This window comes from Perognathus longimembris, chromosome 7 (genome assembly GCF_023159225.1).
Source record: "Perognathus longimembris pacificus isolate PPM17 chromosome 7, ASM2315922v1, whole genome shotgun sequence".
Taxonomy (NCBI): Eukaryota; Metazoa; Chordata; class Mammalia; order Rodentia; family Heteromyidae; genus Perognathus; species Perognathus longimembris.
Window position 1 is genome coordinate 73,357,182 of NC_063167.1, and position 14,182 is coordinate 73,371,363.

At 45.4% G+C, this 14,182-nt stretch overlaps 1 protein-coding gene across 2 annotated transcripts; it reads left to right on the top strand.

Moving 5' to 3' along the window:
• Window positions 1-234: 234 nt before the first annotated feature.
• Window positions 235-14,182, top strand: Polr3gl (RNA polymerase III subunit GL). Of its 2 annotated transcripts, XM_048351924.1 has the most exons (8): window positions 235-315; window positions 9,230-9,399; window positions 10,199-10,328; window positions 11,867-11,935; window positions 12,517-12,573; window positions 12,769-12,842; window positions 12,972-13,085; window positions 13,685-14,182. In XM_048351924.1, the coding sequence occupies exons 2-8, from the start codon at window positions 9,274-9,276 to the stop codon at window positions 13,769-13,771; spliced, it is 657 nt and encodes a 218-aa protein (XP_048207881.1). In that variant the 5' UTR covers window positions 235-315; window positions 9,230-9,273; the 3' UTR covers window positions 13,772-14,182. The 2 variants fall into 2 exon arrangements, with proteins under 2 accessions (XP_048207881.1, XP_048207882.1); XM_048351925.1 differs by lacking the exon at window positions 9,230-9,399.

A 14,182-nucleotide genomic window follows, 5' to 3' on the forward strand; every position in this document is an offset into this window, starting at 1 on the left:
GCCACTCAAGGGCCCCCTCCAATGGGGCGAGGTCAGAAGTAACCCGTTATGGGCGACCCCGTAACCCCACCTCCACCAGCGCCCGGCTCCCGGAGCCCAGTTCCGGCGCTCCCCCGCCTCCCTCCCGGGGTTCTGGTGGGCGGGCCTGGGGGCGGGCCTCCCGCGCCCTCCCGCCTTCGCCGTCCCTGATTGGCTAGGGGAACCCACCAATGGGGCGCCCCGGGAGGCGGGCCAAAACGCCCGCGGCTGGAGGAAGAGGAGCAAATCTCAAGTTGGCCCCTGCCTGGGCCCGGTGTGGGGCGAGGACGTCACCAGGTAAGGACCTCGGTCGGTCCGCGCTTTCCGGGCCAGTCCACCTGGGGTCCCCTGCCAGACCAGCCACGCTGGCCGGCAGCCTGTCGGATCTCCCTCCCGCTTCTGTCCTCTCTTTCCTCCCGCGCTCCCACTGCCGAGTGGAGAAGCGGGGTTGTCTGTGGACGTCGAGGACAGAGACTCGGGAGAGGAAGGCTCGAGCCTCGGATCCTGCCGCGGCTGCCACCGCCCTGGGCGGTGTGGCCCTGGTCACCGTGCCCGGGAGCCTGACCGAGCCCCGTTATCTGTGAACACCGCGGAGAGATGAACGCCTACCTGTAGCTGGTGGCTTTATTTACTGCAGAAGTCATTGTTCTCCCAGCTCGAGGACACAGTTGGCATTGTAAGCCCTGTTGCCGTCGCTATCTCTCTCTGCTTTCTTTCCGTCTCACTTCTCCCTCTCCAGGTCTCGCGTCCCACTCTGGCCTGGAACCCAGGGTCCTCCTACCTTAGCCTCCTACATTAGTGTCCTGCTGCTGGTGTTATCGGTCTTACCAGGGTGCCGGGTTCATTAGCACTCAGTGTCAGTTCCTTTAGTGGCTCCATTCTTACAATATAGAATTTAGTAGGGCAGGTTCTGGTACTTAATTTGTAGTATTAATAGAGGGGAGAGTCCTTACACTCTTGTTAGAGAGACAATTTAAACTCCTAAGTAATTAAGGAGCAATAAAATTAGGGAACAATAAAAGAGAGGGGCTGGGGATATAGCCTAGTGGCAAGAGTGCCTGCCTCGGATACACGAGGCCCTAGGTTCGATTCCCCAGCACCACATATGCAGAAAACGGCCAGAAGCGGCGCTGTGGCTCAAGTGGCAGAGTGCTAGCCTTGAGCGGGAAGAAGCCAGGGACAGTGCTCAGGCCCTGAGTCCAAGGCCCAGGACTGGCCAAAAAAAAAAAAAAAAAGAGAGGGGCTGGGAATGTGGCTCAGTGGTAGAGTGCTTGCATAGCATGCACTAAGCCTTGGGTTCTATTCCTCAGCACCACATAAACAGAAAAAGCCAGAAGTGGTGCTGTGGCTCAAGAGGTAGAGTGGTAGCCCTGAGCAAAAGGAAGCCAGAGACATTACTCAGGCCCTGAGTTCAAGCCCCAGGACTGGCAAAAAATATATATATATATATAATAAAATATAAATGAAGTTCCTTTAAATTAATTGTTGATAATATTAGTGTTTCATTATTGTTCTCAAAGTGCAGTGAAGAAAAGAGAGAGAGAGAGAAAGAGAGAGAGAGTACCAGAAACAATGCTAGACAATAATTGTCCTAGGGCATTCTTTTTTGCTAGTCCTGGGGCTTGAACTCAGAGCCTGGGCACTGTCCCTGAGCTTCTTTTGCTAAAGGTTAGTGTTAGGTTTTTAAAGTAGGTAGCCGGTAAAGGAGAACGCCACGCGGTATTCAGGCAGGAAAGAAAGTTTATTACCGAACTGCTGGCCTGTGGCCAAGATGATCCATGGCCGGAGAGAAGGAAGAGAGAGAGCGAGACCCCCACCCAGCCCTGCTTTATTTAGGGCAGGGGCAAGGGGTGTGGCCAGGTGGATTAGGAGGTGACCTCAGGGAAAGGGGAGGTAACTGCCTCCAGGTCTGCAGGTTACCCAGGTAACTGGGTGGAGACTTAATGAGATGGGGGCATCTGCATGTAGCCCTCAGGGAGAGGACCTAACATTCCAGCCTTTTAATAGTTATGAAAAAGGACGAAGACTCTCTCTGGCTGCTTCCTGCTGACAAGGGGCGTCGGCATTAGGGGTAAAAGGCAGAAATGTGGCCTCTCCTGGAGAAGGCGAGCAGCAGGGTCCCTTGGTGGTAGATGCCAGTCCTTGAATGAAACCTGGAAGAAGTCTCATGAGGCAGGGGCTGGGCAAAAAATATATATATATTAAGGCAAAAGGAAGAGTTTAGGGCACAAAATTAAAAACCGGATGACTTGGACAGTTCTTATACTCAGGCATGGACATTAGATGGACAAGCTACTATCTCTTGATCCCCCGGCTCTGATTAATTTTGAAAGGGCGAGACAAAGTGACTCCATTTAGGATCTGACATAATTCTCCTCTTACTCCTCTCCATGATCCTTGTTCCCTGAACTGGCTGAGTCCCAGGGATCTAGGTGCTTGTTGCTGGGATGGCTTGTCCCCGATTGGCATTCACTGGGTTTGAACTCAGGGCCTGGGCACTGTCCCTGAGCACTTCTGCTCGAGGCTAGTACTCTACCACTTGAGCTCCACTTCCAGCATTTGGCTGGTAAGAGAAAAGTCTCTTCAGCCATGCTTCCAGCCTGGCTCTTCGCTGATTAATTGGGAGATGGAGTTTGAGAGAGATTTTCAGCCCTGGCTGGCTTCGAACTGCAATCCAAGGAGTCTTTGCCACAAAAGCCCTTTTTGATTTCCAATTAAAACAACAAGGAGACCAAGGGGACTAGAGCTTACCTGTACCTTGTCAAGAACTGACCAAATACTTGCCAGAATTCTGCAATGACAAAACTCAGTAGATGTGATGAGTTTTAGCACAGATATATAGCTAGATGGACATACTAACAAATGACATTTACACAGACATACACACTGTGCACATAGGTTTTACAGCATGCAAAAATGAATTTCAGTAGTAGACTCTTTCGGAATTCCAATAGTAAATGACAGGGTTTTTTTTTGCCCAATATTTTAAAACCACGTGGTCGGTTAGAAAAACAAACAACAATTTTAAGATTATCAAATGAAGAAACCATATTTTGATAAACTCTAGTGGGATGCCATGTTGAGGGGGGTGGCAGGACACAAACACACTAACAGAGAACAGGTGGCATGGCATAATGGCGCCTGAGCTGATACCTGTTAAACCCAACATCCACCACGTGGTCAATGCTAGAGAAAAGAACTTTTAGATATCCGAGTCACGGCACCATTTATGTTAGGTCTTTAAAGTAGGTAGCCGGTAAAGGAGAACGCCACGCGGTATTCAGGCAGGAAAGAAAGTTTATTACCGAACTGCTGGCCTGTGGCCAAGATGATACATGGCCGGAGAGAAGGGAGAGAGAGAGAGAGACCCCCACCCAGCCCTGCTTTATTTAGGGCAGGGGCAAGGGGTGTGGCCAGGTGGATTAGGAGGTGACCTCAGGGAAAGGGGAGGTAACTGCCTCCAGGTCTGCAGGTTACCCAGGTAACTGGGTGGAGACTTAATGAGATGGGGGCATCTGCATGTAGCCCTCAGGGAGAGGACCTAACAGTTAGCACTCTACCACTTGAGTCACAGTGCCACTTCCAGCCTTTTCTGTCTATGTGGTACTGAGGAATCGAACCCAGGGCTTCACACATGCTAGGCAAGCACTCTACCACTAAGCCACATTCCCAACCCAAGATTATTATTCCTAACTATTATTCTGCAAATACAATTTAAAATCAATAAGCATTTTAAATCAATATCTTTCTGTTATTATATAGTAGTATGTATTTGCTATAGGAAAAAAAAAGTATTAGAGTCAGGTGCCAATGGCTCACACCTGTAATCCTAGCTATGAAGGAGGCTAAGGATCACGGTTCAAAGCCAGCCGAGGCAGGAAAATCCATTAGACTCTCTTATCTCCAATAAACCACACACACACACACACACACACACACACACAAAACAGAAGTGGCACTGTGGCTCAGAGTGGTAGAGCACTAGCTTTGAGCAAAAAGAGCTCAGAGACAGCTCCCAGGTAAGTTTAAGCCCCATGACCACCAAATAAAGTATTTTTAGTTAGGGTATATAACCCAGACTGCTTTTGTAGTTACACACTGTGTAATCCATGAGGGCCTATTAACCCTATCCAACTTCATCTTTAAAGTGCTGGGATTACAAATGTATAACACCACATGTGGCTAGAAGCAATTTAAATAACAAAGAAAGGAGAAAAACCTACCCCCCCCAAACACTCTTTATCTCAGGTTAGCCAGTGTTAATTTTTGTTGCATATCCTTCCAGAACTACTTTTTGCCAGGCGCCAATGGCTCACACCTACTATCCTAGCTATAATCCTAGCTCCTGAGAACTGAGGATCATGGTTCAAAGTCAGCTTATGCAGGAAAGTTCATGAGACTCTTAATCTTCAATTAACTTCAAAAACTTCAAAAAACTGGAAAGTCAGCTTATGCAGGAAAGTTCATGAGACTCTTAATCTTCAATTAACTTCAAAAACTTCAAAAAACTGGAAATAGGGCTGTGGATCAAGTGATAGAACACTAACCTTGAGTGAAAAAGCTAAGGGACAGCATCAGGTTTTAAGTTTAGGCCCTAATGCTGGCATATACACACACAAAAAGAACCTGTTTTTAAATCAAAGAAGTTTTTTGGAGGGGGAGGAGGGTCAGACATAGGACTTGAACTCAGGGCACTGTCCCTGAGCTTTTTTTTTTTTTTTTTTTTTATCAAGGCTAACATACTACCACTTTGAGCCACAGCTCCACTTTGAGTTTTTTCAGTTTTTAATTGGATGGAGATAAAGTCTCAAGGGCTTTCTGGAAGGTGTGTATTTTTAACAAAACAGATTATCTTTTTTTTTTTTTTTTTTTTTGGCCAGTCCTGGTCCTTGGACTCAGGGCCTGAGCACTGTCCCAGGCTTCTTCCCGCTCAAGGCTAGCACTCTGCCACTTGAGCCACAGCGCCACTTCTGGCCGTTTTCTGTATATGTGGTACTGGGGAATCGAACCCAGGGCCTCATGTATACGAGGCAAGCTCTCTTGCCACTAGGCCATATCCCCAGCCCAAAACAGATTATCTTGTACTTATCTCTAGCCTTATTTCAACTACTGCTTTGTGAATTTTGTGTATTCCCCCCAGTGCTGGGGAATCAAACCTAGAACCATTCACATGATAGGTGAACACTCCACTAACTGAGCTGTATTCCCAACCTTCTTTTGTGAATTCGCAATTGCTACTTGTTTGCTTATTTATTTATTGTAATGAATAGATTTTTAATAGATTTAGAGACAAACAGCAGATTAGGTTAATCTTAAGGCTCCCATATGTCTTTAGTTCATCCTTCTCCCTGGGTTGTATTATTACAGTACATTTGTTATAATTAAAGAAATGGCATTGATACTCTGTGTGTGTGTGTGTGTGTGTGTGTGTGTGTGTGTGTGTGTATGTGTATGCAAGGGGTTGGAGAACACATATTAGGAGGGTGGTTGTACTGGGACTTGAACTCAGGGCCTGGTCATTATTCCTGAGCATTTTTTACTCAAGGCTAGTCCTTTATCACTTGAGCCCCAGCTCTACTTCTGGCTTCTTTGGTAGTTTGGTGGAGATAAGAGTCTCATAGAGGGCTGGGAATGTAGATTAGTGATAGAGTGCTTGCCTAGCATGCATGAAGCTCAGGGTTCTATTCCTTAGTATCACATACACAAAAAAAAGCCAGAAGTGATGCTTTGTCTCAAGTGTGGTATCAAGTGTGGTAGGGTGCTAGCCATGATCAAAAAAGCTTAGGGACATTGCCTAGGCCCTGAGTTCAAGCCCCAGGACTGACAAAAAAAAAAGTGTCTCATATATTTTCCTTCCTGTGCTAGTTTTTTTTTTTTTTTTTTTTTTTTTTGGCCAGTCCTGGGCCTTGGACTCAGGGCCTGAGCACTGTCCCTGGCTTCTTCCCGCTCAAGGCTAGCATAGCACTCTGCCACTTGAGCCACAGCGCCGCTTCTGGCCATTTTCTGTATATGTGGTGCTGGGGAATCGAACCTAGGGCCTTGTGTATCCGAGGCAGGCACTCTTGCCACTAGGCTATATCCCCAGCCCTCCTGTGCTAGTTTTGAACTACCGTCCTCAGCTTCCAGCCTCTTGAGAGGCTAGGACTCAGGTGGGAGCCACTGCCCCCCACCTCCAGAAGAACTAGTTTTTTTGTTTTTGTTTTTGTTTTTCTTTGTCAGTCTTGGGGCTTGAACTCTGGGCATGGGCTCTGTCCCTGAGCTCTTCAGCTCAAGGCTAGCGCTCTACCACTTGAGCCACAGTGCCACTTCTGGTTTTCTGGTGGTTAGTTGGAGATTAGAGTCTCACAGACTTTCCTAATAGGGCATGGCTTTGAATCAGACTCTTGAGTAGCTAGGATTACAGGCATGAGGCATCGGTGTCCAGCAGTACTAGTTATTTTTAAGGTAGGGTCTTGTTTGCTGCCTGAGTCTCATTTCATCTCTTGTAGAATAACAGGTGCATACTACTAGACCTAGATTTATAGGTTGAAAAGGGAATCTTGAGAACTTCTGTGCATAGGCTAACAATTTTCCCAACCTCAGACTCCCGATAGTTAGCATTATAAACTTCGAGATGTGAGGCAGTAGCACCAGCTTTTTGTGTATGTGTATGTGTGTGTATATGACAGGTTTCCCTAGTGCTGAAATTGCAGGCTTGTGCCACTGGCTCGTTTTTTTTTCTTTTTCTGCTGATACCAGGACCTGAACTCAGGACCCATCACTTGCTGGGTGTTCTTGTACATGGTTGACACTATCACTTAAATCATACTTCCCACTCAGCTTTTTATTGGTTAATTGGAATTGAAATCTCATGGAATTTCCAATTTAGGGCTAGCTTTGAACCTCAGTCCTCCATGTCTCAACCTCCTCAGTAGCTAGAATTACAGGAATGAGCCACTGGTACCTTGCTGAGGAGTTTAAATTTTGTTGTTGTTGTCAGTTGTGGGTTTGAACTCAGGGCCTGAGAGCTGCCCCTGAGCTTTTTTACTCAAGGCTAGCTTTCTACTACTTTGAGCCACAGCTCCACTTCCCATTTTTGAATGGTTAATTGGAGATAGGAGTCTCATGGACTTTTCTGCCTGGGCTGGCTTTGAACCACGATCCTCAGATCTCAGCCTCTTTAGTAGCTAGGATTGCAAGCATGAGCCACTGGTGGCTGGCAGTAGTTTAATTTTTATTTGATTATTTTATTCCCCATTCTTGCTGTGCCAGACTGGCTACTCAGAATTAATGACATGAAACCGAGTTCGGTTACATAGAAGAATAAACTTTGATTCATCAGAGTTGATTGTGGAAGAATGCCTGCTCTGGGCAGGAACATATGTGACACTTTTTTTCTTTTTTTTTATTAATTAAATTTTGTTGACAGGGTGTTGTGCAAAAGGGGTACAGTTACATAATAGGGCAGTGAGTACCTTTCTTGTGATATCTTACACCCTCGTTTTTCTTTCCCTTCCCTAGATCAGGTAGGCATATATACAATACCCAGTGTACCAAAGTCATATACAGTAGCCACGTGGTGTACGCCAAAGGAAATTCACCTAGAACTTTAAATATAACATCAACAATAGAGTTTGCTTATCCTTGTCTTATATGATCATACATACATAGCTGTTGAGCTATTGTGATCCACTGAGAGGTCTATTTTAGACCTTTTTATGTTTAGTAGTTGTTTTGTTTTAGATACATAATGTAAGGTCGCTGACCCAAACCTGTGGAAATACCATTTGACAAGAAGTTTTTGTTTTGCAGACCTGGTCTCTACTGTCCCAACCCCCCCATCCTTAACAGTCATATATCAAGGAGACCATACACCTTTATTCTCTGTGTTCTAGGCTTGTCTTGCTCAACATTATTTGTTCAAGTTCTAACCATTTCCCTGCAAATACCAATATTTTATCATTTCTAATTTCTATGTAGTATTCCATTGTATATAGGTACCACAATTTTTGGATCCATTCATCTGTAGAGGGGCATCTGGGTTGTTTCCATATTTTGGCTATTGTGAATTGTGCAGCGATAAACATGGATGTGCAGATGTCTTTTTGATATCCTGAGATCTGTTGTTCAGGATAGATGCCTAGGAGTGGTATGGCTGGGTCATAGGGTATGTCTATGCTGAGCTTTTTGAGGAACCTCCATACTGATCTCCAAAGTGGTTGTACTAATTTGCACTCCCACCAACAGTGGAGAAGGGTTCCTCTTTCCCCTCATCCCCTCCAGCATTTGTTGTTGCCTGAGTTCAGAATATAGGCCATTCTAACTGGAGTGAGGTGGTATCTCAGGGTTATTTTTATGTGTGTGACACTCTTATCTCCAATTAACTACAGAAAAGCTAGAAGTGGACCTGTGGCTCAAGTGGTAGAGTACTAGCCTTGAGCAAAAAAGCTCAGGGACTGTGAGCAGGCATTGAGTTCAAGCCCCAGGATCAGCACACATTAAAAAAAAAAAAAAACCATCCTGGGGAGAAAAATCTGAAAGACTCCAGCAAAAAGCCAGGTTAAAGGCCTGGCCCAAATAGTAGAGTACCAGCTGAGAAAGTATGAGGACATATGTTCAAACCTCAATATTAGAAGAAAGAATAATAATAAATGTTTTGCTGAAATGCATTATATTGGATTGAAAGGGGTCCTAATTAGGTTTGGAGGCCAGGCAGAGCAAAAGTTCAAAGGCTAATGTAGAAAAGCAAATAGTCACAAATATCAGTCTTAGAGATTTAGGGAAGTTTTATCAATGGATCTCCTTCAGCCAGGCAGTGGTAGTTCACACCAGTAATCCTAGATACTCAGGAGGCTAGGATCTAAGGATACAGGTTTAAAGCCAGCCCAGAGTGGAAAAAATGCTAAGGGAGAGTATGAGACTCAGACAGATCTCAAGCCCTAGTATTGGCAGCAACAACAACAACAACCAAAAAAAACCCAACAACAACAAACCTAGAATCTTCTTTGTGTTGCAGTTATACTCAATTGCCACTGCCTTCCCTTTTGAGATCCCTGTTTCTATCTCTAGAAATACCCATCTGGCACTGTACCTTCTCAGGCAAATTTGTTGAATGATTTTAGTTTTTCAAGTGTCCTAGGAAGAAGATCATAGGTTTGCACATCTTATGTCTCCTTGGCTTCCTGTCTATCCCAGCGTTTTTCTTTTTTCTCTTTGTTTTTGTCTTTCTCAGGTTTTTCTCACTGGATCTCTGAATATCCAGCCTCCCCCCCCATCATGGCCAGCCGGGGTGGGGGCCGGGGTCGTGGCCGAGGCCAGTTGACTTTCAACATGGAGGCTGTGGGCATTGGGAAAGGGGATGCTCTGCCCCCACCCACTCTCCAGCCTTCGCCACTCTTTCCAGTGAGTGTTTCTTCTCCCTCTCCCCAACCCCGTGTGTTCCTGGCTGACTGAATGGGAGCCTGGATAAATTCTGGCCCATTAGAAAACTATCCCCAATCCAGGTGCCATTGGCTCTCATCTGTCATCCTAGCTACTCAGGACACTGAAATCTCAGGATCTCAGTTCATAACTACCCTGGGTAGATAAATCCAAGAGACTCTTATTTACAAATTACCAGCAAAAAGTTGGAAGTAAAGGCATGGCTCAAGTGGTAGATCACCAGCTATAAGTTAAAAAAAAAATCTCAAGGCCCTGAGTTCAGTCCTAGTAATCACATAAATAAAGTAAATGAATAAATACCATCTCTATCTTGCTTCTCCCTCTCCTCCCAACTCACAGGAGGCTTTCCTAATCAAAGAACCTTACTTTTCTCACTCCCAGCTTCCCAGCTCTCAAAATTCTGCACCTTGTGCCCCCATTCTTTTTTGGCCTTCTATTCAATGGAACACTTGGATTAAATTGAGAGGATTGGTTGGGTACTGGTGGCTCATGTCTACAATTCCAGCTACTGAGGAAGCTGAGACCTGAGGATCACAGTTCAAAGTCAGCCCAGGCAGGAAAGTCTATGAGACTCTTATCTCCATTTAGCCAGAAGTAGAAGTGTGGCTCAGATGGTAGAGCACCAGCCCTGAGGGCAAAAAGCACCCAGTCCCTGGGTTCAAACCTCCTTAATGGCACAAAAATTAATTGAGGGAAGAGACCTCCTAAGGTTTATGCCTCGGTATTTTCCTTCTGAGCTGATAACCTTCTGCTTCCTTAGCCCTTGGAATTCCGCCCAGTGCCTCTGCCCTCAGGAGAGGAGGGGGAATATGTCCTGGCATTGAAGCAGGAGCTGCGTGGAGCCATGCGGCAGCTCCCCTACTTCATACGGCCAGCTGTCCCCAAGAGAGGTCAGTAGAATGCTCACATGGTGCCAGGGGTGGCTAGAGATCAGCTAGGTGAAAACAGAAAAGTTAGTAAGGAATTTCCACAAAACAAGCTGGGCATATTGGCTCATGCCGTTCATCCCAGTGAGCAGAATACAAAGGGAATCCAATCACGATCAAGCAAAACATGGGCTGGGGATGGGGCTCCAGTGGTAAATCACAGTCCTTGAAAGTGCAAGACCATGAATTCAAACACCAGTACCACCCAGAAAAGAAATGCTAAGGCTGGGAATGTGGCTTAGTGGTAGTATACTTGCTTAACATTGTGTTCAATTCCTTAGCACCACATAAATAAAAAATAAATGAAAGAACTAAAAGAGAAAACATTATTATTATTATTATTATTATTATTATTATTATTATTGCCAGTCATAGGGTACTGTTTCTGAGCTTCTTTTGCTCAAGGATAGCACTTTTACCACTTAAGCCACAGTGCCACTTCTGGCTTTTTCTGTCTATGTAGTACATAGTACATAGTACTATGTCGTACTATGTAGAATGGAGGACTTCATGTATGCTAGGCAAGCACTCTACCACTAGGCCACATTCCCAGCCCCGAGATAATGTTATTTTTTTTTCATTCTTTATTGTCAGAGTTATGTACAGAGGGGTTACAGTTTCATATGTAAGACAGTGCATACATTTCTTATCCAAATTGTTACCTCCTCCCTTATTTTCCCCCCTCCCCCTTCCCTACCCCCTGAAAACATTTTTTTTAATTAAAAAAAAAATTTTTTTTTGGCCAGTCCTGGGGCTTGGACTCAGGGCCTGAGCACTGTCCCTGGCTTCTTTTTGCTCAAGGCTAGGACTCTGCCACTTAAGGCACAGCGCCACTTCTGGCCGTTTTCTGTATATGTGGTGCTGGGGAATCGAACCCAGGGCCTCATGTATACGAGGCAGGCACTCTTGCCATTAGGCCATATCCCCAGCCCGAAAACATTTTTTTTAAAGAAAAAGAAATGCCACCAGGGGCCATCTACCCTGTAGGCTGAGATCTGAGGACCAATCAAGGCTAGAAGCCAGCCCAGGCAGACAAAAGACATCAGCAGTGAACCAGCAAAAATCCAGAAGTGGAGTGTGGTTCAAGTGGTACAGTGTCAGCCTTGAGTGAAAAAGCTGAGAGAGAGAGAGAGAAAGAAAGAAAGAAAGAGAGAGACAGAGAGAGAGAAAGAGAGAGAAAGAGAAAGAGAGAGAGAGACAGACAGACAGAGACAGACAGACAGACAGAGACAGAGAGCGTGCACGCCTGAGTTCAATCTTCAATACTGGCACTGAAAAAACAAACAAACCCTATTCTCTGGACTACTACTCAAATACAATTCTTTTGAGTCAAGAAATAAGAGAAAGATTGTCATCGTTTTGAATGTTGAAGGAACAAGTTAGACAATTGGGCCCCTGGTCTCTGGGTTTGGGGTGAAAGGACAAATAATTCCTCTGGATTGAGACTAGGAATAACCTTGTTCTAGGATGACACTTTGACTCTTGATCTCTGACCCCCTCAGATGTGGAGCGTTACTCAGACAAATATCAGATGTCAGGACCAATTGACAATGCCCTTGACTGGAGCCCGGGTAGGTGATGGGACCTTCCATTGACTGTTCCTTTCAGATGTTCCAGAGGCTTCAAACCACCCCAGCATCCACCTCTAGTGCCCTCCCCTCCCCTTCTGCATGCACCTCTGTTAACCAGAATCTTCTACCTACTCCTAAAGACTCAGGAACCTGAGACCCCGCCCCTCCAGAGACATACAAGCCAGTTTTATTCTGAGAAACATCAACCCAACTTCTTCTTTCCTCTACTTAAAAACCTTTTCTTCAGCTGGGTACCAGTGGCTTACAACTGTAATTCAAGTGATTCAGGAATCTGAGATCTAAGGATTGCAGTTCAAAACCAGCAGGAAAGTCCATGAGACTCATATCTCCAATTAACTACCAAAAAGCCAAAAGCAGAGCTATAGTTCAAGTAGTAGAGAGCCAGCCTTGAGGGGAAAAGCTAAGGGAGAAGTGTCCAAGCCCCAAGTTCAAACCACAGGACACACACACACACACACACACACACACACACACACACACACTTGGCCTTTTTAGTACTAATCATTCATAAAAGACCCTAGGTCAGATGCTATTGACATTCACACTCTCCCTATTGCCAGATTGGCGGCGTCTACCACGGGAGCTAAAGATTCGAGTGCGAAAGCTACAGAAAGAGCGTAAGTGTATTTGGAAAAAGGAGTTTATTTCATCCCTTGGAGGGCCTCCCACACCCCTCCCAGTACCCACTCAAATCCATGAACTGTTGCTGGGTGCCACAGTGGCCACTAGAGGGCAACTGAGCGTCATGTTTGCTGTGGGAGGTGCTAGGGAGTTGTTGGCTCTAATAATTCACTTTTTGATGCTCCTCCTAGGCACCACCATTCTACTCCCCAAGAGGCCCCCGAAGACTGTGGCAGACAAGGAAGAAACAATACAGAAACTAGAAGTGAGGAGGAAGTGTGCCTAGAGCATTCCTGGGCCCCAGATTCATTCCCTGTTTCTTAGCCCCTGTATGCCTCAAATTGTCCCATTCATTAGCTAAGTATGTTTCTTTTTCCATTTGTTTCCACATAAGACCCTGGAGAAGAAAGAGGAAGAAGTGACCTCAGAGGAAGATGAGGAGAAAGAAGAAGAAGAAGAAAAGGAGGAAGAAGAGGAAGAGGAGTATGATGAAGAAGAACATGAAGAGGTGAAGGGTCCTCTTTCTATCTGGTTCTCACCTCTTTTCTCACAGATTTTCCTTTTAGAGGTTGGAGAGCCAAAGGAGATAGTACCTAAAAAGAGTAGGAGCCTCCTACATTCATCTGTCCCTGGGTTCTTCTCAAAAATGAACTACCAGCCAGGTGCTGGTGGCTCACACCTGTTCCACTGGTTCCTTGGAAGGCTGAGATGGGAGGATCATGGATGGAGAAAGTTCCTGAGGTTCTCCCACTTCTCAAGCAAGAGCTGGGTGTGTTGTGTGTGTGTGTCTGCTATTCTGGTTACAACATGCAGCCTAAAAATCACAGATCAGGACACAGAAATGTACCAGACAGAAAACAAGACCTTATCTCAGAAATATTCAGTGCAAAAAGGTGGGGTGGGGGGAGGCTGGAGGTGTGGCTTGGCAGTAAAGCATCTGCTAAGCAAGTGTAAGGCCCTGAGTTCAAATCCCTGTACTGACCCCCCCCCCCAAAAAAATCCTACAGCTGGAAGGAAATAATGTGCTGGGGAGAGAAGGGGCCTGGTACAGAGGAAGGAAGGCTGTGGCTGAATGTGTGCCTGACTTTTACTTCTTTTCCATTTCAGGAAACTGACTACATCATGTCATATTTTGATAATGGAGAGGACTTCGGGGGTGACAGTGATGACAATATGGATGAGGCCATATACTGAAGAAAGGCCCCTAGCAATATCTCAGGCTCTTAGATCACTCTTGATGTGGGATATAGAGATTGTCCCTACAATTTAGTTTAATGGACAATGAAAAACAAAAACAAGAAATTGTTTGGTCCCTGAAACTGAAGCTAGGAATAGAGAATTGTGGCAGATAGCTTTCTTTCCTACCTGCCTGCTCCCCCCATCTTTATATAGCTTCTGATATCTTGCAGAAAGGGGAAAAGACTAATGTCTTTAAAATAAAATAGAAGAAAGGAGAAAGAGTAATGGGCTATTGAAGCTGAGACCACCATGTACATATGTATATCCCTACCCAGGTTTTACAGGTCACTGTGAATTTAATTGGGGGTGAAAGCACTTAGGATGAGTATGTTTCACATTTTTTAATAAAGTGTTTTTTTATCTGTC